At 41.6% G+C, this 24,526-nt stretch overlaps 3 protein-coding genes across 8 annotated transcripts in view; 2 read left to right on the top strand and 1 right to left on the bottom strand.

Annotated features, from left to right (window-relative positions):
• Positions 1–1,201: 1,201 nt before the first annotated feature.
• LOC113014566 (macoilin-1-like) lies at positions 1,202–17,538 on the bottom strand. Its single transcript, XM_026156194.2, has 11 exons — positions 17,397–17,538; positions 15,656–15,797; positions 15,414–15,540; positions 15,129–15,252; positions 14,826–15,004; positions 10,023–10,557; positions 9,624–9,782; positions 6,240–6,422; positions 6,019–6,139; positions 5,589–5,763; positions 1,202–3,494 (listed from the first exon to the last, which is right to left on the bottom strand). Exons 1-11 carry the CDS (start codon positions 17,477–17,479, stop codon positions 3,292–3,294), a joined length of 2,031 nt encoding a protein of 676 aa, XP_026011979.1. The 5' UTR covers positions 17,480–17,538; the 3' UTR covers positions 1,202–3,291.
• On the top strand, positions 16,819–21,267 carry srfbp1 (serum response factor binding protein 1). Of its 2 annotated transcripts, none has more exons than XM_026156195.2 (3): positions 16,819–17,010; positions 18,877–19,266; positions 19,369–21,267. In XM_026156195.2, exons 1-3 carry the CDS (start codon positions 16,993–16,995, stop codon positions 20,587–20,589), a joined length of 1,629 nt encoding a protein of 542 aa, XP_026011980.1. In that variant the 5' UTR covers positions 16,819–16,992; the 3' UTR covers positions 20,590–21,267. The 2 variants fall into 2 exon arrangements, with proteins under 2 accessions (XP_026011980.1, XP_026011981.1); XM_026156196.2 differs by lacking the exon at positions 16,819–17,010 and adding an exon at positions 17,634–17,772.
• Positions 21,268–22,235: 968 nt separating this feature from the next.
• The window catches only part of e2f3 (E2F transcription factor 3), a 79,765-nt gene continuing 77,474 nt past the window's right edge, over positions 22,236–24,526 (top strand). Inside the window, exons 1-2 of one of the 5 annotated variants that reach the window (XM_080296041.1) lie at positions 22,236–22,383; positions 23,837–23,938. In XM_080296041.1, the coding sequence (XP_080152167.1) occupies positions 23,890–23,938 (49 nt within the window). In that variant the 5' untranslated portion in view covers positions 22,236–22,383; positions 23,837–23,889. Of the gene's footprint in view, positions 22,384–22,693; positions 22,848–22,959; positions 23,441–23,836; positions 23,939–24,526 lie in introns of those variants that run through there. The other 4 variants (XM_026155987.2, XM_026155988.2, XM_080296042.1 and 1 more) reach the window with 4 other exon arrangements.

Below are 24,526 nucleotides of genomic sequence, written 5' to 3' on the forward strand. Positions count from 1 at the left end.
GATAAGAAGAAGTAGTTTCTGGGGTTTTTTTTCTTTCCTATTTCTGTTTTCGTTGTTCCTATTTCCGCTGTGTTTTGTGTGCTTTTTCAGCGTTTTGCTTATTGCTGGTGTTTTCTTAAGTTGCAGTCCGTTTGGCCTCTCAGGGCCACCATAAGAAGTGTAACCTTAACATCGTCTGTTTTCTCTGCAGGATAAAGAAATGTTGCTCTAGTAATGAAATCTCTCAGCACAACTCTTAAAAATATATATGCACTTATAAATTGATTGTATACATTGTATTGTGTGCAATGGATACAGAGCGCATTTCCTTTGTATCCATTATTATTTCCATCCATCCATCCATTCGCTTCCGCTTATCCTTTTCAGGGTCGCGGGGGGCGCTGGAGCCTATCCCAGCTGTCATAGGGCGAAAGGCGGGGTACACCCTGGACAGGTCGCCAGTCTGTCGCAGGGCTAACACACAGGGACAGACAACCATTCACACTCACATTCACACCTAGTGACAATTTGGATTAATCAATTAACCTATCCCCACAAGCTGCATGTCTTTGGACGATTATTATTTCCATTTATTAAAAAAAACAAAACTCAAAACAAATCTATGTAGTAGATGGTGGAGAAAAGGAACATTTCCATCATTAATTAAAAAAAAAATTACCTAATTACTTTGGAGTACCATGAATAACCTCCTTCGCATTTTCCAAAGCTGTGCAGCAGGGCTGAATTGGAGTCTTTGCCTAATTCTGGGCCTTATGTTTGACCCCCCTGGTCTACCTTATGAGTGAATGAAGCTTATATCAGGTTACATGGGAGGGGGGGGGGAGACAAAAACAAACAAACCAAAAAAAAAAAAAAACAGAGTAGGCATTTACAAATAGCACCTGAAATCACCATTGAATTATAGGGCATGTGTTTTTTGTCTAAGTTCAGACATAACAACATGAACAAAACAAATAAACCCAGATTAAAGGTTTGGGAGGTGTCAGCAAGCTCAAGCTACTGCTTTAAATGAGTGTGAATAGAAAACAGCACATACAAATTACAAGTCTCACAAGTTTCGATATTTTCCTTGAGAATATTGACTGGTACGTTTTCTTGTTTACTCTGCAAATTCTGCAGATCACACTGTCCCCATGTTGTGATAAGTTTTATGTAAAAGGCCTGTGAAAGTCCACACACAGAACATGACACGTACACAGACTCAACAGCTTTGCGTTGCCACCAGCAAGACTTTCTTTAATAGTGATGACCAAAGTGAAAAGTGTGACACAGCCACCATCACTTTGAGTAAAGAAAACAAAAACATGGTGGAGCAATAAAAAGATAAAACAAAGCACTTTTTAAAACCTTCTCTTCCTTCTACACAAACTTGTAAAAGCAACTTGAGAACTGAATTCACAACGCCAGAGCGATCCACAAACAATACTTTTTTTTTTTTCTTTCTTTTTTTTTTTTTCCCCCCCAGGTAGGCAACATGACATCACAACATGGTCAAATGGTTCAGGGGTAACCTCTTCCCAACACGACACATTCACACAATCCTTCCTGGTTAGAAAACACTGGAAACCAACTGATCGTGATGGGAAATATCAAAGAAGTGTCACTCAATTTAAAAAAGAAGGGAAAAAAAAAAGGCTGTCACAAATAAATAAATGTGCGAATAACACGAGCAGTCCGACTGACCATCTGCTTCTGCTGCTTCATCATGATCGGCCCAGAACCTTTTGTAAACACAACACTATCCGAATATGTTCTACTGACAAAAAAACAAAACAAAACCGAAAAACAAAACAAAACAAAAACATAACAGCACTCTTTTTTTTTTTCCTGCAAACATTATGCTAGCTACATCAATCAAAGTATGGATGGAAACAGAATGGCAACACTTGGCACTTAAGAACCCAAACGAAAGAAAGAAAACATTCCTCGATAAGTCAATGTACATCGCTGTAAACAACAAAATGCCGGCAAGAGGGCAAGACAATCAGTTTGGTTTGGTGTTTGGCATACCAAGACTGTGTCACCGTGAAACAATGCGTACAATGTACCAGAGTTAGGCTTTCCCTTTAAATTCGCAGCTGGTCAATTAGCTGCGATATGACACGTAATCGGTTTAGCTTTTGAATACTGATGAACGCGTGTGAGTGGATGAACAGGATAAAGAGAGAGAAAACAGGTTTGAAGCGTTTAAATCCCAGGATTGCAAAGTATGTATTTTCTGCATTTTTTTTTAAAAAGAGAAACTGCAAGGCACTGTGAGATCCCCAAATAAAGGTAACGGGAGGGGCGGGGTGGTTACCTCGACATCATTAAATCCAGCGAATGATATGGCCTTAACCGGTTCTAATTTGGTCCAGAAGGGAGAAGAAGAAGAGAGGTGTCTGCAGCAAACAACTGAATGTTGATGGAACATTTTTCTTTTTTTCGGCAGTGCCACGTCCAATCAAGGAGTAGTAGTCTACATCTGCTTCATCCACTTACTGATAATCCTGGAGAAACCGCTATTCCAGCATTGAGAGACTAAAAGTGTATCCGGGAAACACAGCAAATGATCATCTGTTCAGTATCACTAAATCAGAAGAAATGTACATCGGCGTGACTGAACTGAAATATTACAAAAAACCCGAAACAAACAATCACTGATTTATGTTAATGCTGATATCAAAACATGAACAGTATTACATTCATGTATCTCTCACAGGGCTTTACTTTACAGGTGAGCTTCGAATTCACATCTGCACTGAAAGTATGCCTTCTGTCATCTACAAACCATCATGGAAAGAAAAAAAAGAAGCTAATTCTTCTTAAACTAAAAGCCTGTCTGTCAGTTTAATCCAGACGACAAAGAGAGAGAGAGAAAGAAATATATGCCTGTGAGGGAGGTTCATGCTTTACACTAAAAGAAGACTGACACGAAGCGATGCATGATGGCTCTTCAGTACATTTGGCCAAACAATGTTTGTTCCTTTCTCCAACCTTCAAACAGATCGCGCTGTCTGATGGCTAAATCCAAAAAAAACAACACACCCTCAAAACTAAAAACAACCCAAAATGAACAAACAAGCAAAATTCAACCCCCCCCTAAAATAAATAGGACAAAAAACCCAAATAAAAAACACCCAGAGCGAATACCCAGATGTATGGAGGGGCTGTGTGTGTCTGTGTGTGCGTGTTGAAAGTGCAAAAACTTTCCGGGGCTTTGTAAGCTTGAAAATAATGTAAAATAACCCGAAACCAGAACTGAGATCAAAATAAAGGAAAAGTCCCGTCTGACAAACGTGGATGTCAGAGTCACTTTTTAAGGGGCTGGTAAACTGAGGCGTTGGGGTCCAGGGAGGAGGGACTATTGTCCATGAACTTGGAGGAGTAGTGCGGGGTCACGGGGCTCAGGTTGCTGCCATCTGACGAGTAGGACAGGCTGGGCATCACTGCCATCACCTCTGCTATCTTCTGCTTCAGCTCTGCAATCTCCTGCTCCCTCTGGTGGATCTGACCTGGATGGGATGAGATGAGTGGGAAAAACACAACGTTCATTTCACAGTATTACAAACAGCAGAGGGGCGGACAGACCGAACATCAAACAGCCTTAGGTGTGCTCTCATAGCAAAGCCTCATTTCTGACTTCCTTCTGGGCTAATACAGCCCGAAATATTAAAGGGACGGGATCAACTTTATAAACGTGACCAAAAGAAAAAAACTAAACTACAATAAAATAAAAGAACAAATCATGAGTTTAGATGAATTTCTCTCATCTTCCTGTTCTCATCTCATTATTAGGTAGGCAGTGATGTTTCACAAGACCAGTTTCCCAGTTATATTAAAGCCACCTTCTTTTTAATTCAGTTTTACTTATATTCCAAGAAAAGCACAACAGTCGCCTCAAGGTGCTTTATATTGTAAGGTAAATATCCTACAATAATACAGACAAAACTTCAACAATCAAATGACCCCCCTATGAGTGAGCATTTGGTGACAATGGGAAGGAAGAACTACATTTTACCAGGAAGAACCCTGTGGGGGGTGAGGGGGGGGGGGGGGGGAAGTCAAAACAAAGACACACTGTACAATTTTTTTGTGTGTTGGTTTTGGTTTTAAACATGAGGGGCAACAAAAATATTAACAGTCCATGGCTTTCATGCAGTTTGCAACATGATTTCAGGGTAATTTTTCAGTGGCTTCCTAACTTATCTACTGTTTTTCAGTAACATTGCTGAAGACCTGCTTTTAGCCTGTAGTAATGTCATTCAAATCTGGAAACCACAGCCACCATAAGGAGAGTAGCTAGTCCCACACTATGCAACCAAGGGCCGTAATAGCTAGCTAAAAATGCCGTAATTCACCAAGTCAAAGAATATAAAAGCTAGTAGGAAGAAGAAGATATGGTGTCAAGCACAGGTGGAATTAATAACATATTTTAAAGGTGATTAGTTTCACCTGGGCTTTGCCTTCTTTCATTAAAATCTAACTGCAGTTTACTGAGATTAAGTCAGCACTTGACAACCACACTCTCACATGAGGTGTAATGAATTACAGCATTGTGTTCAATAAAAACACCATCAACATGATCAATTACTGTTTAAAAAAAAGTATTGACACACTTGACCCTCATAGTTTAAAATAATTATCATTCATCTTATTCATTTTAAACCAGTCTTGGTATGGCATGTTTTAGCTTTCTTCCCACTCTCTATGAGACGTCTTCAGATTACTTGTGCTTGAAAACAGGAAGTTTTAATAACAGGTGGGTGGGGCCTGTGTCTGAGATGGACCCATCCAAACACACAAATATAGACAGACACAGTCACAGCTATGGCAAATGTAGTGTCACCAATTAAACCAGCATTTTGAATTTGGGAGAATATGCAAACTCGACACAGAAAGGCCCAGCTAACCAGTCGATTCACCTTCTTAGTCTGCTTCTCTTCCTGTTAAAAGGGAGTTTTTCCTTCCTTCTGTCTCTAAGTGTTTGCTGATAAGGGGGTTGTCCAATTGTTGGGAATTTCATCATTATTATTTTAGAGTATTTACCTTAAAACATAAAGTGCCTTGAGGCAAAATGTAATTGAAATTCGTTGCTTTGCTGCTTCTGTGTTTACACAAATGAAACAAAGCGAAGACATGATCCTCACTGCAATCACTGAAGTAAGAAGTAATCACTAGATAAAACTAGGAAAAAAGCCATGCTGTGATGCTGAAAGCAAGACCTCAAACGCTTCCTTACACTCGTGTAGCTGGGGATTTATGGTGTTGCTGTAGCGGCTGTCGTTTATCAATTTTGCTCCCAGAGACAGACGGAGGTTTGTCGAGCCATTAGGTTACAAAAGATTATGGAACAAGTTTAGAATTGCTGCGCCCCTAGCACTGCAGTTTCAGCAGCAGAAAGAGCATCTCAACTGCTGAAAAGACACGTCTCATAAAAATATTTCCTCATTTCTAATATCCTCTTCAAGAGCCCTTTAGTCATTGTGTTAGAATTTCATCCTCTCTATTACAGATGACACAGTTCTTGTGAGCAGGCAAGTGCTTCAATCAAAGGGAGAACTAGAAATTCAGGAGCAAATGACTGGATTCCTACAGCAGCAGTTTACCTTGTGCTATCTCCAGCTGCCTCTTGGCATCCCCCAGTGCAGAGAAGAGGTCCAGTTTGATCCTGGTCTCGGCGCTGAGGCTGTTCTCCAGGTGTTGGGTCTTCTCCTGCATGGCGGACAGCGCTGACATCAACACCTCGGTGTCCTTCTCGTTCTCTTTATACTTGCGCAGCTCCTTTGTGAGGCAGGAGTGAGAGAAACAGAAAAGGAAAGTGAGACAACATTATTATGCTATAAAATAACAGTTACTTACACTAAGCATTTAGAACAGGGGAAAAATATGCTGGAGTCCTGCAGCAGCCCGTTAACTGCATTTATATTCGGAGCAATTAAATAATGTACTTTCCAATCAATTTAAACCTGGTATGCAAACACTGACAAGAACAAGGCGCAGTTATAATAAAGGAAAGACTCTGCTTCTCAGGCTCACCTGACATTTGCCCTCCAGGTCTCTAATCTGCTCCTCTGCGAGTTTCATATCCATGCTGAGCTTCTTACACTCTGTCTCCAGCTCTCTGATACGACCGCGGAGCGAATCGGTCGACTCCACTCTGTTGGGCAGAGGAGGAAAAGAAAAACTTTTTAGGAGCTGAAAATGCCCCAAAACAAAACAGCTAAGAGTCAAAAGACAAAAATAGTGAGGGCTTGTACCTGGTTGCAGCTGCAAGAGCTACAGCTCTGGCGGCAGTGGCCTCTTCCATCTTCTTCCTCTTCCTTTCCTCAGCCAGCTGTTTCTCAACCAGAGCCCGAGCCTCCTGCTCAGCCTTTAGTCTCTTTTCCAGCTGGGAGATGGTCTGCTTATCCTTCTGCTTGGCCTGGACAGCACTGTGGAGCCTGGAGGACACAGGAAAAAATAGTCAACAATGAAATCATTGAGAATATTTGGTGTATTTATTTAGATGTTATAGGCCCAGGCTCCTGAAGGCTTCCTTTGATCCACGTTTCCTCTTCATTAACCTCTTTTCACTCTCTATGTATTTTTAAACCACGCTACATTTAATCATTCATTATTATTATTGATCTCTATTAGGTCCGGTCTCCCTCGCTTCCCATCCCTGAGCCTGGTTCTGCCAGCGGCTTCTTCCAGTTAAAAATTTAGTTTTTCCTTCCCACTGTCTCCAAGTGCTTGTTCATAGGTGGTCGTCAGATTGCTGGAATTTTCTCTGTATTACTTTGGTGTCTTTACCTTACAATATAAGACCCTTAAGGCGACTTTTGTTGTGACTTTGTGCTATATAAATTAGTGCTGTCAGCGTTAATATTGTTAAAATGACGTTAACGCCATAACCGCATTAACGCGGAAAATCTCCGGCTAAGTCCACACTAATGCGTTTTCGCATCGTTTTCTCTCCGTTTTGGCCTCCCGTCCACAGTGAGATGCTGTTTTCGCTGATGGAAAACGCAGCGTTTCGAAAACGCTCACATTTGAAAACAGTGCTTTCATGGCAGTGTGGACAGCGAAAAGGAGACTTTCTAAAACGATGACACATTTTAGTCATGTGATGCAGTCATGTGACCAATTAAACAAAGATAGCGGAGGGCATTACACAGCAATTGTTTTGTTTGCTCTCAATTTTGACAGCGCATTAAAGATTAATATCAGTTTGTACATGCTCCAGATAGCTTTTCTTCAAATTCTTTAATTCTCACTCGCTTTTGCAACTTTGTACTTTTGTGTTACTCGCAGCAACAACTCCACCTCATTATTAGTCCATTTAAAAAACTTGGCGCTTTTCATCGACATTTTGCGGTGATGTTTCAACGAGCCGGAAAGTAAATAAACGACAGACAGAAATGAGGCAGGTCGAAGCGTCTTGCCTTTCACACATGCACAGAACTGGAACGTAAGCGTTTTCGCCCGTTTCAATGTGGACACACAACTCTGTGAAACGACTGAAAATGCTCGTGTGGACGCAAAGCGTTTTCAAATCTATCCGGGCTAGTGTGGACATAGCCTCCGTTAGCGAGTTAACGCAGATCACCTGTGCGTGGGGCTGCACGCCGTCAACACGTTAGCTCGTTAACGCATTAGCACCGTGCAGCCTCATGCACGGGGCAGTCCGTTCTGAAAAGTATTATATGGTAATGTTAAAAAATGAAAGTACACCTTATTTAGAATTATAAAGTTGTACATATTACCACATTAAAAAAAAAAAAATAATCACCTGGTCCTTGGCAGGTCTTAAATTTGAGGTAAATACAATCTCAGATGAACGACACACGAAGCCAAAATGCAAAAAGCACTTGTGAAAATACATTCCATGACTCTGTGGCTTGCACAACCACCTCCAGCACCAATAACTTAAAGTACTCAGTTTCTGTTGGTTTAAAAGGAGTGTGGCCTTAAACAGGGAGAAGCTCAAACAGCTCGTTTTAAACAGTGGATGAACTAAAGAGCTGCACCAATGCCCAGTAGAAGATAAACGGGGATTATTTTAAACTGTGACTCATGCAAATTTCTCTACAGTTCCTATGAATAAAAATATAGAACTGGAAACGAGCTGAACAGATGAACCAAACTTGAACATTAGTGCAAAATGATGCATGTTCACTGCTCTGATCTTGGGCCATGAAGTTTAAAATAAATGTACACTGAGGTCCTAAAGACAAATCTACACTCCTACAGTCGCATTATGGGAACAAATGGCACTAATCTGCCTCTCTTCAGTGGAACACAACTTTAGAAACTTGAATCTGAAAAACTGTGAAGAAAAAAAACCAGACAAAAACAAAAAAAATGCAAATCACACAGTGTTAGCAGGCAGGCTACAAAAATCCAGCCGCAGTCCAGGCAGATCAGCTCAACTCCAGTGAAAACACTACAAGGCTACTTTTGTGTTTACATTTATCTGATGCTGTGTCACTATGCTATATATAATGCGCTATACTACTAATGAATTTTAATGCTGCTACTGGCACCTTGTGGCAATAGATTCACACTTAAGATTAGATCAGATTAGTGCATCATCAATGACAGTAACTCCTTGGAATAGAAGGATGGAAATTCCCCATACTTTTTCTTGCACTAATAAATAAATGCAACAGCGTGCAAGCTGTGATCAAGAATAAAATGTGTTTTTCTATATCATTGTAAATATCATTAGGACAGATTTCCTTAATATACAATTATCCTTGAGGTTATATCACTAACCCAAACTGCCTTCCCCAAAATATCTTATCTGCAAACCACTTTACAAACCACCTCCACCCCAGCTTCTCCTTTCATGTTATATCTTTCATTATGGGTGTCAAACATAAGATCTAGGGGCCAAAATTGGGCCTGGCAACGACTCCCAACCGGCCCACTAGACATGTTTCCAAAATATTAAGGAGGGCATAAGTTTTGAACTTCAAACTGTATTTTACATTTTACAGCTTTTCCTAAAGATAAAGACCTCCTCCACAGCCTATTGTATTTACATCAAAGTAACAAATAAACAATGATAACAATAATAATAACAATGACAATAACAACAGACATCCTGTTTTTTTTAACCGATATAGAAATTTCTGTTTGTTTGTGTTTTGTTTTGTTTTTAACAACAGGTTCGAAGCAATAAAAATAAGAAGAAAAAATAAAACAACTTTCTGTTTTATAATAAGCTACCAGAACAATTTCTGTATTTCTTATCATTTATGTGTAAGAAATAAAAAAAGTTGTGGCAGAATATTTCTTTCACTTGCATTTCTTTTTCTAATACCAAGCTATTGCAGGGATTAGGTGTACCGTTAAATATCTTTATGTTGATAGAGAGGGGTGTTTCACTGGTCTGCCCCGCTCAAATCGGGCTGTTGCTCACAGTTTAAAATGAGTTTGACATTCTTAGATAATCAATATTATATCTGTTGTCTTTCCTGCTTTGTTCTGTGCTAGCGGCTTGCTGCTGCCTCTTCTGGCTTTCCATATATGCATATGGAAGATTGGGGAGGTCCGAAAACAGAGTAATACAGTCAAATATGAATCACTTCAGTTGGAAATACTGATCTTTTCTTTTGACTGTAGTGGTCATGACAATTAAGTGTACATGCACTCACTTGTTCTGTAGCAGCTCGTTGTCCTGGCGCAGCTGGCTCAGTTCGGAGCGCAGGCTACGATCCTGGCTGCTCAGAGAGGAAAGCTGACTCCGCAGCTCCGACTCCAGCTGCCTGTTGGCCTGAAGATCTGCCTTCAGACGCTTCACATCCTGCTCCAGTCTTTGGGAAGGGACACGGCAATATTAGCAAACACATTTCCTAAAAGAATCAGTTTCAGTGTAGAGTTGTTCTAATATAGTACATAATGCTAGTGTTGTTTTAGCAGCTTCAGTGTTGAAATATGACTAAGCTGGCTATCCAGCAGAGACAGACAAAAGGAAACGTGGCAAGTAGTGAGTGTCCCTCAAAGTATCCAAGTAAAAAAATGGATGTCGGAAAATGATAACGGGGGTGTCTTACCGCACTAGAGCATCTGGCTTTCCCAGCTGGTTATTGGGGATGCAGTTCTCCACCGGATCCTTCTGCCCCTTCCCTGCTCCCTTCTGCTTCTTCTCATTCTTATTAGCTGAGGAACCTGGCGGCACGCTGCCGTTGGCAGAACTGTGATTCCGAGGTGACAAGTTGCTGCCTCCGCCTCCTCCGCTGGCATTTTTGTAGTTCTTCCCCATCCCCCCAATTTCCTCTTTAGAAGAAGTGTGCGTGTTGGTGTCGGCGTGCGTGTTGTCGCCTGCCAGGTCGTTGTTCAGTCTTTTTGCCCCAACGTAGTTCTCAATATATTCCGTCTCCTGTAGTTTGGAGTCCAGTGCGTGTATAATACTGTTGTTATTGATTCCAACTGTGTTCTGTTTTTTGCCCTCTTTTGCAGAAGTGTCCTTCCCTTTTTCCCGGTACTCCAGCTCAGGTAACGGTACTGAAGTGCTTTTCTTTCCAGGAGGTGCTCCGTTTTGGGACACCACTGTGGGCTCTACCTCTGAGATTCCTTTAGCTAAGGCAGCTGGATGAAAGCAATTGAATACAGCATTAGAACACACAGAAAAACACAGTAGATGAATTGAAGCAAATACTAATGCAAACTGGATTCATATTTGGTCATAAACAGAGAATGAGTGATGACCTTGGCAATCCCTGATATATATATATATATATATATATATATATATATATATATATATATATATATATATATATATATATATATATATATATATATATATATATATATATATATATATATATATATATATATATATATTAGGGGTGCAACGATACTCGTATCGATATTGAACCGTTCGATACAGTGCTTTCGGTTCGGTACGCATATGTATCGAACAATACAATTTTTTTCAAATTTTTTTTTTTTCAATTTTTTCAAATTTTTTTTTTTTTTTTGTGTCCCGTTTGGATCTATAGCCATCAGAATTGTTGTCTTGAGGCCAAGAAAGATGCCAAGAGGATTTATTTTAAGTGGATCATCATATTGGTCCATTTGATTGACCTTTATTATAATTATGAATTTATTTTATTTTCAGTTGCAAACGGGACAGACATGACTGTGGGATAGGACAGGGGGAAAGAATGAAAGAAAGAGGGGGAGAGAAAGAAAGAAAACCAAAGGGGAGAAAAAAAAAAGAACAATACAAAATTTGTAATTTATTTTATCAACTTTCCTTCTGACGATGCTGTCTGTGTTGAGCGCTCAGTGAATCTGCATTTGACTACTCCGCCTAGGCTCGAGAGTGCAGCCTAGGCGGAGTAGTCGAACGCAGATTCACTGAGCACTCAACACAGACAGCATGGTCAGAAGGAAGAGCGCAGGGCAAGCTAGCAAGACAGAAGTGGACCTCCCCACCCTCATTCAGATCTGGCGTTTGGAATTATTTTGGTTTTCATGTGACGTATGACCCTGAAGGTAAGCGAGTCATGGACTAAAGTAAAACAGTATGTTGGATGTGCCATGCAATGCTCAATTACATGGGTGGGAGCTAGTGTGTTAGCGCAGTTAGCTCGTTAACATGTTGGCCGTCTCGCCCCTCTGTATAGGGTAGCTCGTTAACGGAGATTTGCCTTGTTGCGGCATTAAGGTTATTTCAACGAGATTAACCTGAAAGCACTAGTGGGAACACAACGAATATGACTGCACATTTACACCGACATCATCCTAGTGCAAAGACAAAAACAACAAGCATGCATGCTACAAACTTTAGCCGAGTCATTTAGACAGCTGTTAGCACAGGATTCTCCTTATGGAGACCTGATATGTTTAATATGCTGCTGAGAATATAGCCCAGAAGAAGCGGATAGTATAGCTTTTATTTTGGAAAGAGACATTTCTCTGTAATAAACTCTCTTTTCCAAAGATGAGTGATTCCTCAATCAGATACAGGGCTCGCAATATCGCTAGCCCGACGTCCCGGGGCTATCTCTGCCCTGCCTGTCGGGCTATTGTAGGAAGGAAAAATATATGTCAATGCTTTTGCATTCTTTCAGAAATGTAGCTGGGTAATTATGTCATTGGCATCGGTGAGCCACTGTCAATATGTGACATATTGAAATCCTGTTTGAATTTGCGCTTGTTTTTTGCTTTCACTTTGCAATCGCGCGAACTGTGTATAGAGAGCGACAGCACTGATCTGTGAGTGATGATAATTTGTGCACCAATTCCTCTGACATCGTCTTATTAATTGTTAGCTTACTATGCAAACATGACAAGTGAAATCTCCCGCAGCTTAAACATGTGAGAGGTTGATCGCGCAGAGAATCGCTGAGCTTATGTGAGTGCGGCAGGATATATATTTCACTACGATGACCTGGATGATTGAGAACCTTCACAGACAGATATATATTTTAGTTCTGCTGAGCCAAATAAGACAGGTCAGGGTGAAGAAGTGACAGCCAAAGAAAAGCTTACCACAAAACGGAGAAGTTATGACAAATCAGACTATAAGGCAAAAAGAAAGTGCAGCTTTATGGTTTCATGGACAAAAGAATTTCTGTGGCTGCAATATGACGAGCTAAAAAACAACACGCACAAGGGTTAGGGTTAAATTTAAAAACTGTACTTTTGTGTTAAAATATATATTTATAATTTTAATAAATGACAAATTAAAAAGGCATGAACATTTTTTTTTGTATCGAAAAAAATATCGAACCGTGACACCAAAGTATCGAACCGAACCGTGAATTTTGTGTATCGTTGCACCCCTAAAATAAATAAATAAATAATATATATATATATATATATATATATATATATATATATATATATATATATATATATATATATATATATATATATATATATATATATAATGTGTGTATAAAAAACAGCCTTGTGGCAGCAGCTGGGTTTCCTGTTTTGTATTAACAGAAAAGAGTGATTTCAGACCTAACCTGTTTAGGGGGGGGACCAAATCTGGTGCATTTCCTGTTTTGTTCAGTTTGTCTCAGCAGGTGTATGCGCTGTCAAACGAACTCTAAAAATCTGGGCCGAGCCGCAGAAAAAAAAAGCTGGGTCTAGTTCTGCATCTCGGTTTGTATGCGGTTTGAAAGCAAAGCAGAGCATCTGAAGCGTAACAGATCATTTCAAAACATAAACTACCAACTTGTGAATTTCTAAGAAAGCGATGACTAGTAGCCACATCAGCATTTTCTGATGAAAACTGAAAGGTTAAGTTAAACAGGTGTGCACTGAGTCATCTAGTTTACATAACACCATGTAGTGAAATGATGCTGTACGTCCCATCCCATGACGAGTTGAGGTCTGCTTGTATCACCTAGTCTAGGAATGTGATCAACCAGCTTCAACTATCACATCCGAATGCCAAATCCTTACCCCGACCATGACCCAACTCTGATGTTAAAGCTTGACCAACAGGCCTTTAGAAGGAGTGTGAAACATATATAGGGTTAGCCAAACAGTACTCTCTTCTTATAACTCTTTCATCCCCTTTAACATCAATAACTGCAACTGTTACTGCATTTGTTTATTTCCCACTTCAAGCCCAAAAGGTAACATATCCACAAGCAGGATACCAGCCTTGTTCATATACAGCGATGGCTGATTACGTCTATGTGAGCTTATGAACAGCTCAACATTTGTAGCAGTGTTAAAGTCAGAACATTTGCTTGTTTCTTTATTCTCTTTTTAAAAATTCTTTAGTTTTTTTTTTCCAAGCTGTTTTTATACAAATTCTTAACACGAACAGTCAGCTTATAACGCCAGAGGTGTCAAACATGTGGTCTGGGGGCCAGAATCAGCCAGAACAAACGTCCCTCCCCGTCATTGGCATTTAAACTACACCAAAGTAATTAAGTAAAACATAAACAATTAAATGATTAAAAAACGTTGCTGTTTTTCCACTATCCACTTTTTGACCACAGTTTCACTGGTCTGATCCAGCCTGCTTAAGATCAAAGTGAGCTGTTTGTGGCCAATGATGTAAAATGACAGTGACTTCACTCTTTCAGCTTACATTGCTTACATGGGAAGTGTTTCTGTCATTTGTAGCTTTAAAGGGAAAAAAAGGAAAATAAACTGGGTTCAACGCTCTGTATGAGATCTGTGCTGTACTCGACGCCTCACTTTCTACATTTGGAATTATTCACTGGACAAAACAAGAAGCAGCACGATGACAAGCGTCAATGCCATCTTCTGCTAAAGATTGAAATCAGTGTCTGAAGCCTGAACTGACATCCTGTACAAGTATGTGTTATAATCAGCTGCAACTTAATGAGCTGTTCATGACAACTGGACAGTTAATGCTGATGCCTGCCGGTGCGTCCAGCTTTGGGAAAATGCTGACTGACGTGCCATTAATCACCACAATGTGACTGGCACGCAATACTTCTGATGGTATATTAGACACTTGTTAGTCCAGATGGCCTCATATCTAGAGGTCTTAGTTCTTAAGTAAAGCTAAGTGATAGAAGACAACAGTGTGCAGACTTTTTCTAAACTGCATTGGTGAAAGCACGCCTTCAAGTGAAAGCTTCAATAATAATTAGCGATCACATTTTTCATTAGCCCCATGACACAGTGGCAAACTATCTGTGGTTAAACTGTTTGGATAAAGAAAGAAATGAATGGCTCTCCATCCTGTCTGAAACCCGAGTTTCTGACTAGCAGGGATTACGTCCATATATACACATTTTATTATTTGAAACACTTATTTAATATGAGAACATACAATAGTACCAGAATATAGATGAAAGAAATGGTTGAAAAATATTACAGAACCCCTTTAATGTGTCTTTGTGACTTACCCTCTTCTGCCTCCCGCTCTTGTCTCTGCAGCATCTGCTGCTCTGGAGGTAACGCCTGCTGTAGGAGCTGCATGTAGAACTCATTCTCCTTTTGCACTTCCTTCTGTTTCCTCAGTCGCATCTTGTAGCTAACGTAGCTCTTAAAGCCGAAGCCTAGAGTCACCACTGGATAGCCGATACTGGGAGGTAGGGGGGAAACAATCGGTGCTTTGTACAATTATTAGAAAAATTAAGGAAGTCATGATTTTATTTCTTACTACTGAACATTGAAAATTGTTGCAAAAATCACAAACTGATGTTCACCAGTGAGCAGCAAAGGGTCGACACAGGTCTACGTGAAAGTTCTTCAGATCTTTGAATCGTATGGCAGCTTCGATGTACACAAACAGGATCCACAGCGATACAGTGGGTAGACAGACTCCTCTCTCTGCATGAAAGGAGGAGACGTGGGGAAAAAAACATCAAGTTAGCAGAGAAGAAACTTGGCAGCTTTGAATTTCTTACGCACTGAGTATTTGAGGTGAAAGTGGCCATTTGGCTGCCAGAAGGGAAAAACATAGCAAGAAAAAAACCCCAACTTGGACTAACCTGTGTGCCAGACATACTGGACCCATACGTAGGTGCTGGCAGCAAAAAACAGCCATTGGACGGGGATGAAGAGAAGGCATATGATGTCTGATGTAAACGCAACACACACAAAGAAGACGGAGAATGCCTAAAAACGCATGGGAGAGAAAAGGATGGAGATATTAGATGTTTCATCTTCCAACGTGCATTTATACTGAGTGGAAGGAGCGGTGTGTTCAGGGTCATTACAACTAAGCTCTTACCAGCCCCTGATATCTGAAGGAGTCGTAGACACTTCGAATGAAAAGCCAAAAAGGCCACAGATACTCAAAGCGGAACTCGAGCACAAAGTCAGCCAGCAGGACCAACACCCACACTACCAGGAACTTCAGGTACAGGAACGTGCTGTGGAGAAGAGACAGAGGAAAACACAGGGGAAAAAGGAAGGTGAATGGACAGATGAAAAAAGGAGATAAAGCAGAACCACTAAAGATGGCTTATTGTGGATTTAGATACAGTTTAATGACAGTCATGTGGGCCTCAGGTTTATGCAACAGTCTAATATGTTTATAGGAACCACGTTTTCAGTGCGACCTGCAGTGCTAGCTCTAGGATTGAAGGCAAAAGTAGGAATAATCCTGCCTCCTGCTGAAAAACTGGTATGTGCATTTGTTACTTCTGGGCTCGACTTCGGTAGTTTGTTATCCGGTTGTTCTAAAAGCTCCCTGAACCATCCTTATCCCTTAGGTATACTGCTATAAGCTCCTGGGGCTGAATGCTTCTCCTCTGCACTCCGTGTTTTATACCAAACTATTGCATGGCACAGACATTCGTCTCTCTCTCCCACAGTGTCCCCAGCCAATTTTGGGGGTTAGTGTTCCTAGTGGCTGCCCCTTCCTGAGCCTGGCTCTGTCAAAGGTCTCTTTGTCTTAAGAGGGAGTTCTTCCTCCCCATCATCACCAAGTGCTTGCTCATTATCTGAGGATCACCTGGTCCCTGGGGTGTCTAACATTGTAGCAAGGCTGACCAGGCTTCTCAGTTTATAATGGGGCTGCACAGCATTTTGTGTGAACAGAACAGAAGCTCAAATAACACTAAACTGCATTTTTGAGTGAGCATGTGACTTTCAGGTCTACTGCAGAAGACCACAAAAACTTAAAGCATAAAGCTTCCGTTTATGCTTATATTAATTTAATTGATGAAAGAGGTGGGAAAGTTGTACACAAATGGAGCTTATTTGTCTTTCACACTATAAAAGCTAAAAATATTTAATTTCAGAGAAAAAATTAACATAATAATACCACTAAAAAACAGTGAAGCACAGAGCGCGGACGCATACAGTTATTCCCATCAATAAAAGATCAGAACAATCCATCCAAACACCTTTGGGGGCAAAACAGTATGTACAGAGTTTCATGTCTGGACATGCTAGCTTGCTGCACAGCTGTTCTGGCCTGCCATCTATCAGTCTATAGGAAAGGCCATGCTATTTTGAAATTGCGAGCCGTGCTTGAATCGTGTGTGGCTTTTCCGGTCCGGGGACTCGTTTTGTTTGCTGCTAACGGTTTCCACTGACGTGTTTAAATTTAGCCCCCGGTGTATGGCAGACAAAGCACAGGTGAGAAGAACCCGTTCCACTTCAAAACGAGCGCCTCTGACATTGCTGCTGTCATCTCGAGCACGAGCAGGATTTCCCCCCCCACGACTTCACGGTTTTGTTTAGTTTTTGTTTGGGATTTTTTTTGTCAAGCGGATTGACCGCTGAACGCAATTTGCATTATTCTTTTACATTTAACCCGAATTTGAATTTAACTGCCTAGCCGTGTAAACGATGCCACACTAGGCCTATAATTATGACAATAAGCGGGCATGTTCATTCAGCTCGAGAACAAAGCGTCAATACGCTTCAATATGAACATGAGCAGAGACTGGCCGCCTTGTCTTGACATATGCAACTAGGCGCCATTGTTATACAATAACGTCCCCCCGGCCCCCTTTTTGTACCTGCTATATATACCCTCGGTGATTCGGTTCCGTTTTAACGGCCGTCGGAGTTTGCTGCAGTCCGCATTGCGCCGCTTCATCATCCCCCTGTTGATTCACTTGTGATATCGGCCTGGTAACTATGACTGGACACGTCATTCGCTCATCCTAATATTCACACTTCTTCAATTATCCACCATTGTTGTTGTTTTATGCACATGAAACAAAGAAATAAATAAAAACAGTCCGCGGAAGGCCCTCCCCTTTTCACGACACGGCGGCGTTGACTCGCTGACGTCTGACGTCACGCCGCTGTCGGAGGCGTGCGAAACATGGCCGCTCCCAGCTAGCCCAAGCGATTTGCTCAGTTTTCGCTCTTAATTGTCCTTTTTGAACGGTAAGTGTCGCGGTAAAACTTTGCAGCGATGCTCTTTTGGATTTGTTGCCAGGTTTAATCGTGTTTTAAGTAGAGCGAGCTATTTATTGCTATTCTTTTGTGGTGAAACGCGTCCATGCGTGTTCAACCACGTTTGTTTTGGAAGGGTCCGCCGGGTATTTAAGCACATTTTTTTGGATTTCTCGGAAGAACGGTAGTAAGAAAAGTTGTTTCCAATCTGTGTTTAGATAAAAGCTCCATAAAAGAGATAATTTCGGTAAAGCAGTATGCGGTGTATTTAATTTAATGTTATTTATTTCTGGTGTGGGGTGGACTTCAGAAACAAACTCCTTCTTTGGGGGACGTCATGCCACTCTGCCACAGAGGAAAGTTGTTTTGATGTATGAGCTAAAATCTTACTGTACTTTCAGTGGTTACTTGGACATAAAAACTGCATCTGAGCCACGATTGCGGGGCGATCGTGGCTGGGAGTTAATCGGAAGGTTGCCGGTTCGAGCCCCGGCTCGGACAGTCTCGGTCGTTGTGTCCTTGGGCAAGACACTTCACCTACCGCCTACTGGTGTTGGCCAGAAGGGCCGATGGCAGCCTCGCTTCTGTCAGTCTGCCCCAGGGCAGCTGTGGCTACAACTGTAGCTGCCTCCACCAGTGTGTGAATGTGTGTGTGAATGGCGACTCCTTCTCACATGATAAAACATAGGAATGATGTTTCATATCATCTGAAGGTGCAGACACTAATTTAAAAGACAAGAGTTTAGCTCAGCCACTGTATTCAACATGACAAGACAACATGGTGACTTCCACAAATAGGCAGCCGGTCCTTTGTGGTTTTAATACATTAATTCTAAGTTTATGAGAATGCATCTGTTTGTTGGAGGATGTAATAATCTAATTGATGTATATTTATGATTACATTTTTTTCTATATTAAATAACCTCAAATATCAATGAACTGCACTTTGAATTTTTTATGACCGTTCGCATTCTGGTTACTTAATATGGGAGTAAAAAAAGATCATTTCGCCCTCACGTGACTTTTTTCTTTTGCACCATTGCTAGTGCTGCACTTCTTGCTCTTATTGCAGTATATGGATTTATTTTTCAACAGATGATGCTGCACAAAATGGAGAAAATGGTGCCGTCTGCTGAGGACGAAGAGAAGGAGATGGAGGGAGAGACAGATGAAGAAGAAACAGAAGAGGAAGAAGAAGGAAGTGAGAGGGAAGAAGATGAGGAAAAAAAGGAGCAGGAAAAGAATCCCTTACCTGATCATGATGAGGAGAAAAAGGAGGCAGATGTGCTGAACCTCAACAACGAGGTGGTGAAGATGAGGAAGGAGGTGAAGAGGGTCAGGGCATTGATCATAAGGAAGCTGACACGTCAGATTGGCACGCTGAAGAAGAAGAAGGGGAACGAGACCGAGATGGAGAGGAATCAGAGGAGAGCCGCCAGACTTCTGGAAGAGATCCACGACATGAAGAACCTCGTACCCGATCAGGTGGGCTTGTTGTCCTATCAGCAAATCATTTCTGCAACGACTTCCAAGCCATTTCATTCTTTATCTTTTCATTTTGAAATATTTTTTTCAACTTATCTACAGGTGACCAAGACCGCCTTACAGAAGAATCTCAGCTTTGAGCAGGTTTGCAAGAACCCCAAGTCTACCATATCTGACCGGGCCATCGCTCGCATCGCCACCCACCCTCAATTCAGCAGGAAGATTGAGAACATCAAAGCAGCTGTAAAAGCCTTCAAAGAGGAGCGGACGAAGAGCGGGAAGCGAGGAGGAAAGGACAAAGTGCAAAATCAAGGGAAGGCAGTGGAAGGAAAGGTGACTCTGCAGTTACAAGAGAAAAAGGAGGGAAAAGAGGAGCTTAGGGAAAACAGCGAGGAGGAACGTCTTAAAGAGAGTGAAGATGGAGCTGTTGCCGAAGTCGGAGAAGAAATGGAGAAAGGTGGAACTTCTGATGTTCACGCACAAAAAAAGACGGAGCCTAAGAGTGTTAGAGCAGCACCAGGAAAAACTAGTGACATAAAGGAGATTGTGAAAAATAAACCTCCAGTTAAAAAAGAGAAACCCATTATCCAGGCTGAGCCAGCTGAGGAAGAGAGCGATTTAGAGTCATTCGGTGATGAAGAGAAAGAGTACTTTGATGACAGCACGGAGGAACGGTTCCACAAGCAGTCATCGCAGTCGGAGGAGAGCGATGATGATGACGGCTTCTTTGTAGGAAAAGTGAGCAAATTCAAGAAGAAAAAGAAAAAGCCAAAAGACGAAAGTATGGAGAAGATGGCGGCGGATAAGAGAGCTGAGGCAGGAAAGGACTCTGCTGAGAACGTGTCTTCGGACAAGCTCGAGAATCAACTCGATGAGCTTGAATCTAGGCTGAAATCAAAAACGACCAAGCTGGAGTCTCTCTTCTGTCCTTCTCTGGCTGGGACCAAGGCAGCTGGGGGTAGAGGTGCTAGCAGAGGGAAAGGTGGAGATAAATTTAGGAAACACAATAAAGATTTCAATAAACAGCCCAAGTTCCAGAAGCCGGAGAAAAGTTCAGGGTCTAAGTACAGCAAGCCCTACCCCGATGGCAAACACCCCGATTCTGAGGATAAGGGCTTTGCTACCGCTAGCAGAGGAAGGGGACAAGGCAGAGGCGATGTTCTGAGACAAAAAGATCGCAGGGGTGGAGGTGTCTTCTCACATCGGGCACCACAGCAGGCACTGCATCCATCCTGGGAGGCCAGTAAGAGAAGGAAGGAGCAGCAAGGACAAATCCTGGCCTTCCAGGGGAAGAAGATCAAGTTTGGTGATGATGATGACTGAAAGTTGTTGGCTGTTTGTGTAAAGTTTAAAGTTCAGGGATGATGTGTTGGAAGGTTTAAACTCTAAGATGCAACCTGTTCTGTGATAGCTTTGTCAGTGGGCAGCAGTTTAAGCAGCGCATTCATTCTATGGCTGCACTATGGTAACGGGACAAATTTGAATGTAGGACACTGGGAAGCTGTTTTTTGTGTATTTGAACGTGTGCACATTTCAGGTTTTCTGTCCTTTTAATTCCAGCGATGGTTTTGTGATTATGTTATCCACTTTTTTTAAGTCCTTCATTATTAGACATGTTTGAATAATACAGTTGTAATCTTGACACAAGCATATTGTGCCATTTTTTGCTGTAAAGTTTTTATCTACAATATTGTGTAAATGTCTTGAGCCACCACTCGTTTCAGTACATTTTCCTTCCAAAGAGACAGACTTGTAGGTTGTTTTGTTTTTTTAAATGTAGTTCTGACCAGTAGTTTATTTTTGTACATTGGCTTCTTCTTCACCCATTTTCAGTCCAGTCCTTGTACCTGACCGTTTTATAGAGGAATGTATTTTCTCTCTCGCTCTTTTGTTAAGCTGCTTAACACTGATTTATGACTCATTCAAGCATAAAAAAGACACCTAATTCAGTGTTCTGCCTACACAACTGACATCTGAGTAAAGAACCAATTTTAAATTGTACCTTTATGCAATTTGTTATTTGCAGCCTGTCATAAAAATATATCATTTGTTCCCATTCCCTTCATCAAACCTACAAAAATTGCCAAAGGTAACATTTTTATATAGCTCCAAATCACAACAACAGTCGCCTGGAGGTGCTTTATATTGTAAGGTAGACCACACAAAAATACATACAATAATAATACATGAATAAAGTATAATTGTTGGTATTTTTGCACCAACAAGGTGATTCGCAAAGCGCTATTAGCGAAAAACCTGGCATATCTCAGCGAGTATGGAGTTGTAAATCAAATTGTCATCAGTGTGTAGAGAGGAGGAGGCATGGTATTTTTATGGTGACAATAGTCCCAACCACACTTCCAATGAAGTAAAAGCAAACCTGGATTAAAAAAAAACCCCTCACATGCCAATGTGGGTGGCCACCGGACCAGCTACGGGGCTGCAGCTGGAGGTGCGGGCGGCCCCAGGAACCACCTCGTCACCGGCGCCGCTGGATGCGCGGGCGACCGCCAGAGTGGACACTTCCCCGTCCGGGCCGATTCCCTCGCCTGCTCAGCGGACTGGGGAGTAGGTTCGGCCGGATGGCCCCCCGGCCTCAGGCGGGCGATGGGGATGCCGCTGCATGTGAGATGGACTCATCTACAGTCATGCCTCGCCAGATTAAAAATGTACTCTTCTTGTGTTGTTGGTGATGTGGAGAGCTGCAGCCGTTGAATGTACTGTTACAGCAGCCGTGTGATTATTGTGAGAATAAAAGATGCTGCGAAGCATGAAAATGCAGCCGTGGTGGTTTGGTTATCAAGGTTTTTTGGGGGGGTTTTATTTAAAGATTTTTCTTCAAAAAAGGCAGGAGAACCAGTAAACAAGTTAAAACAAGTACTGTTGAGAAACTATAATATAACTGGTGAAAATATGTAAACAACTTAACAACCAAAGCGTCTAAATCGCGTCACGTGACAGCACAACGCCTAAACACAAGAGGGGGGAGGGGAAGCAAAGTGCGCCTGCTCTGCGCTGACACAGGAGCGAGTCCGGCGACCTGGCTGTTTCATCTTTGCCGAAAGCACAGCACTGCAAACAAGAGCAAAACTTAAAGTAAAGAATCCATCTCACCAGGCTAGTATGGATCCGATGCCGACTTGGGATCGATCCGCCCGCCACTAGCGTGCATAGCCGATATCCTGTCTCGTGAAAATCTGGTTTAATACCAGGAAAATTGTTTCCATCTTGAATTTAAAACATTTTAAAACCCCGTCAGGATGCTCAGTAGAAATCATGATAAGGGTGACTGTTTCTGCTTGACGGTAGAAGAAAAGCTGGTTTCTTGTTCTCGGAGAGCCTAACAGGAGTGTACAGAGGCTGTGTGGACCCTAATAGGTCGGGGCCCTTTGTGTGGGAATCGCTGTGAAAGTGGAGTTCTTGGAGGCAGGCAGCACCAAACCCCAGAGACCAGAGGAAAGTGAAGCTCGAAAAGGCCCGAAGGCTTATATTTGTTACGGCCGTTTATAATTCAGAAACGAAGTGCGGTTTGACAGCTGATGTGGGCATGTCTATATAACGGAGACTATTTTACGCAAGCGGTGAGACTTAAATACTTGGTGGTTTATCAGTTAAGGTTATTATCGGTCAAACGCGTGCTGGTTAGCCAGGAAGTACCTTTTCAGAATAAAGGCTTGTCCGAAAAAGTATTTAGTTTTAAAGTTGCATAGGTGTCCTTGCTGTATAAAAATCAGAGTATAACGTCTAAAATGATCAACAGTAGTAAAAAATAACTGTAGATGCTAAGATTTGGTGTAAAATGTAATGTTTTTTGTTTAGTTTCTGCTGTTTTTATTATTATTTATTTATTTTTCTAATTTTCTTCAAACTGGTTAAAAAACACGACACAATACAGAATTTAAACAGTTTGCATTAATAGTTAATATAAGATTCACTAGCTGTAATGGACCACTTCATACTTTAGGTTTAAAGCCATTTTCATAACGATGTCATGTTTTAATATGTGAGTATGATTTTATTTAGAAGGGTGGACTGTGACCTTTTGCGTATATCCGGTAGATTTACGCTTGTTTTACCTTCGCGCATGGTCGGGGACTTGTGTAAATGTCGGACTTCGGGTGCCGTGTAATCTGACTGCACACTTCAGCCGTCGAGTTTGTGTGAGGAAACATTGGTAAGGAGCCCGGTAGCGGGGTGCTGTTTATCATTGCTGCAAAACAACTGTCGCATGCTCAGCATGGGAGGGGGAAGGGGAGTGTTCCTACTGTTAGCTTACACACACACTGATGAGGGAAGCTAGCTTCTGCCCCAGTTGCGAAGTAATAAGTGACAGCTTGAAATAACTAAAGCAATTAGTCCGTGAAGGCAACACTGGTTTACTAGTTTATGCAGAGACGTGCTCACATCTTACAATTACATGGTTCTCAAGTAAAGGCAGTGGGCTAGTGACAAGTTTATATTACTGCAAAAATTGAAGCCCTGTGACAAATTAGGGGAAAACACATCCCAAGTTGCATGATATTGCAATATCAAGCAGTAACTTCTAACAAGTTGTCTTAAATATTTTCAGGCAAAGGAATAAAGCTGGAGCTGGAAGACGGTGACCCGCCCCAGACCTCCAGGATGGAGGCAGTGCTGCCAGAGGTCCATCTAACAAACACAGGAGAAACCAGTAAGGCTGTGTGATGTAATAACTTGTGCTCTGGATTATCAGATGGAAAAACATGCCCATTCCAAGGAAGAAATGGATAAAACCTCTCGGACGCAGCTTTACAGTTTACAGGAGAGCATAGTTAATGGGTGATATTTTGTTCCAATGGCGTGTGTAGCAAAAACTTAAATTAATAAGTTAATGGTGTCAAATGCTTTGATATGCTTCTCCTTCAAAAAATGGACTAACTGGGCCACACGGCTTAATCGCTCAGTTGAGGTGTTGATTTAATCCCTCAGTCACAGGTGTATAAAATCCAGCAGCAAAATCCATCCAATCATGCAGTCTGCCTTTGCAAACATTTGTGAAAGACTGGGTTATTCTCAAGAGCTTAGTACTATAATAGGACTGCACTGTTGCAGAAAGTCTGTTCATGAACTTGGTCCTCTCCTAAATATTCCAAGATCAGCTGTAAGTGGTTTTATTGCAAGCAGAAGTATTTAGTAACTCAGCCTTGAAGTGTCAGAGCATGCACTCTTGCAGAGCAGGATGACAGAGTGCTAAAGTACACAATGTGAAAAAGTCATTGCCAAGCTAGGCTGACTAAGT

Source organism: Astatotilapia calliptera, chromosome 22 (assembly GCF_964374335.1).
Source record: "Astatotilapia calliptera chromosome 22, fAstCal68.1, whole genome shotgun sequence".
Taxonomy (NCBI): Eukaryota; Metazoa; Chordata; class Actinopteri; order Cichliformes; family Cichlidae; genus Astatotilapia; species Astatotilapia calliptera.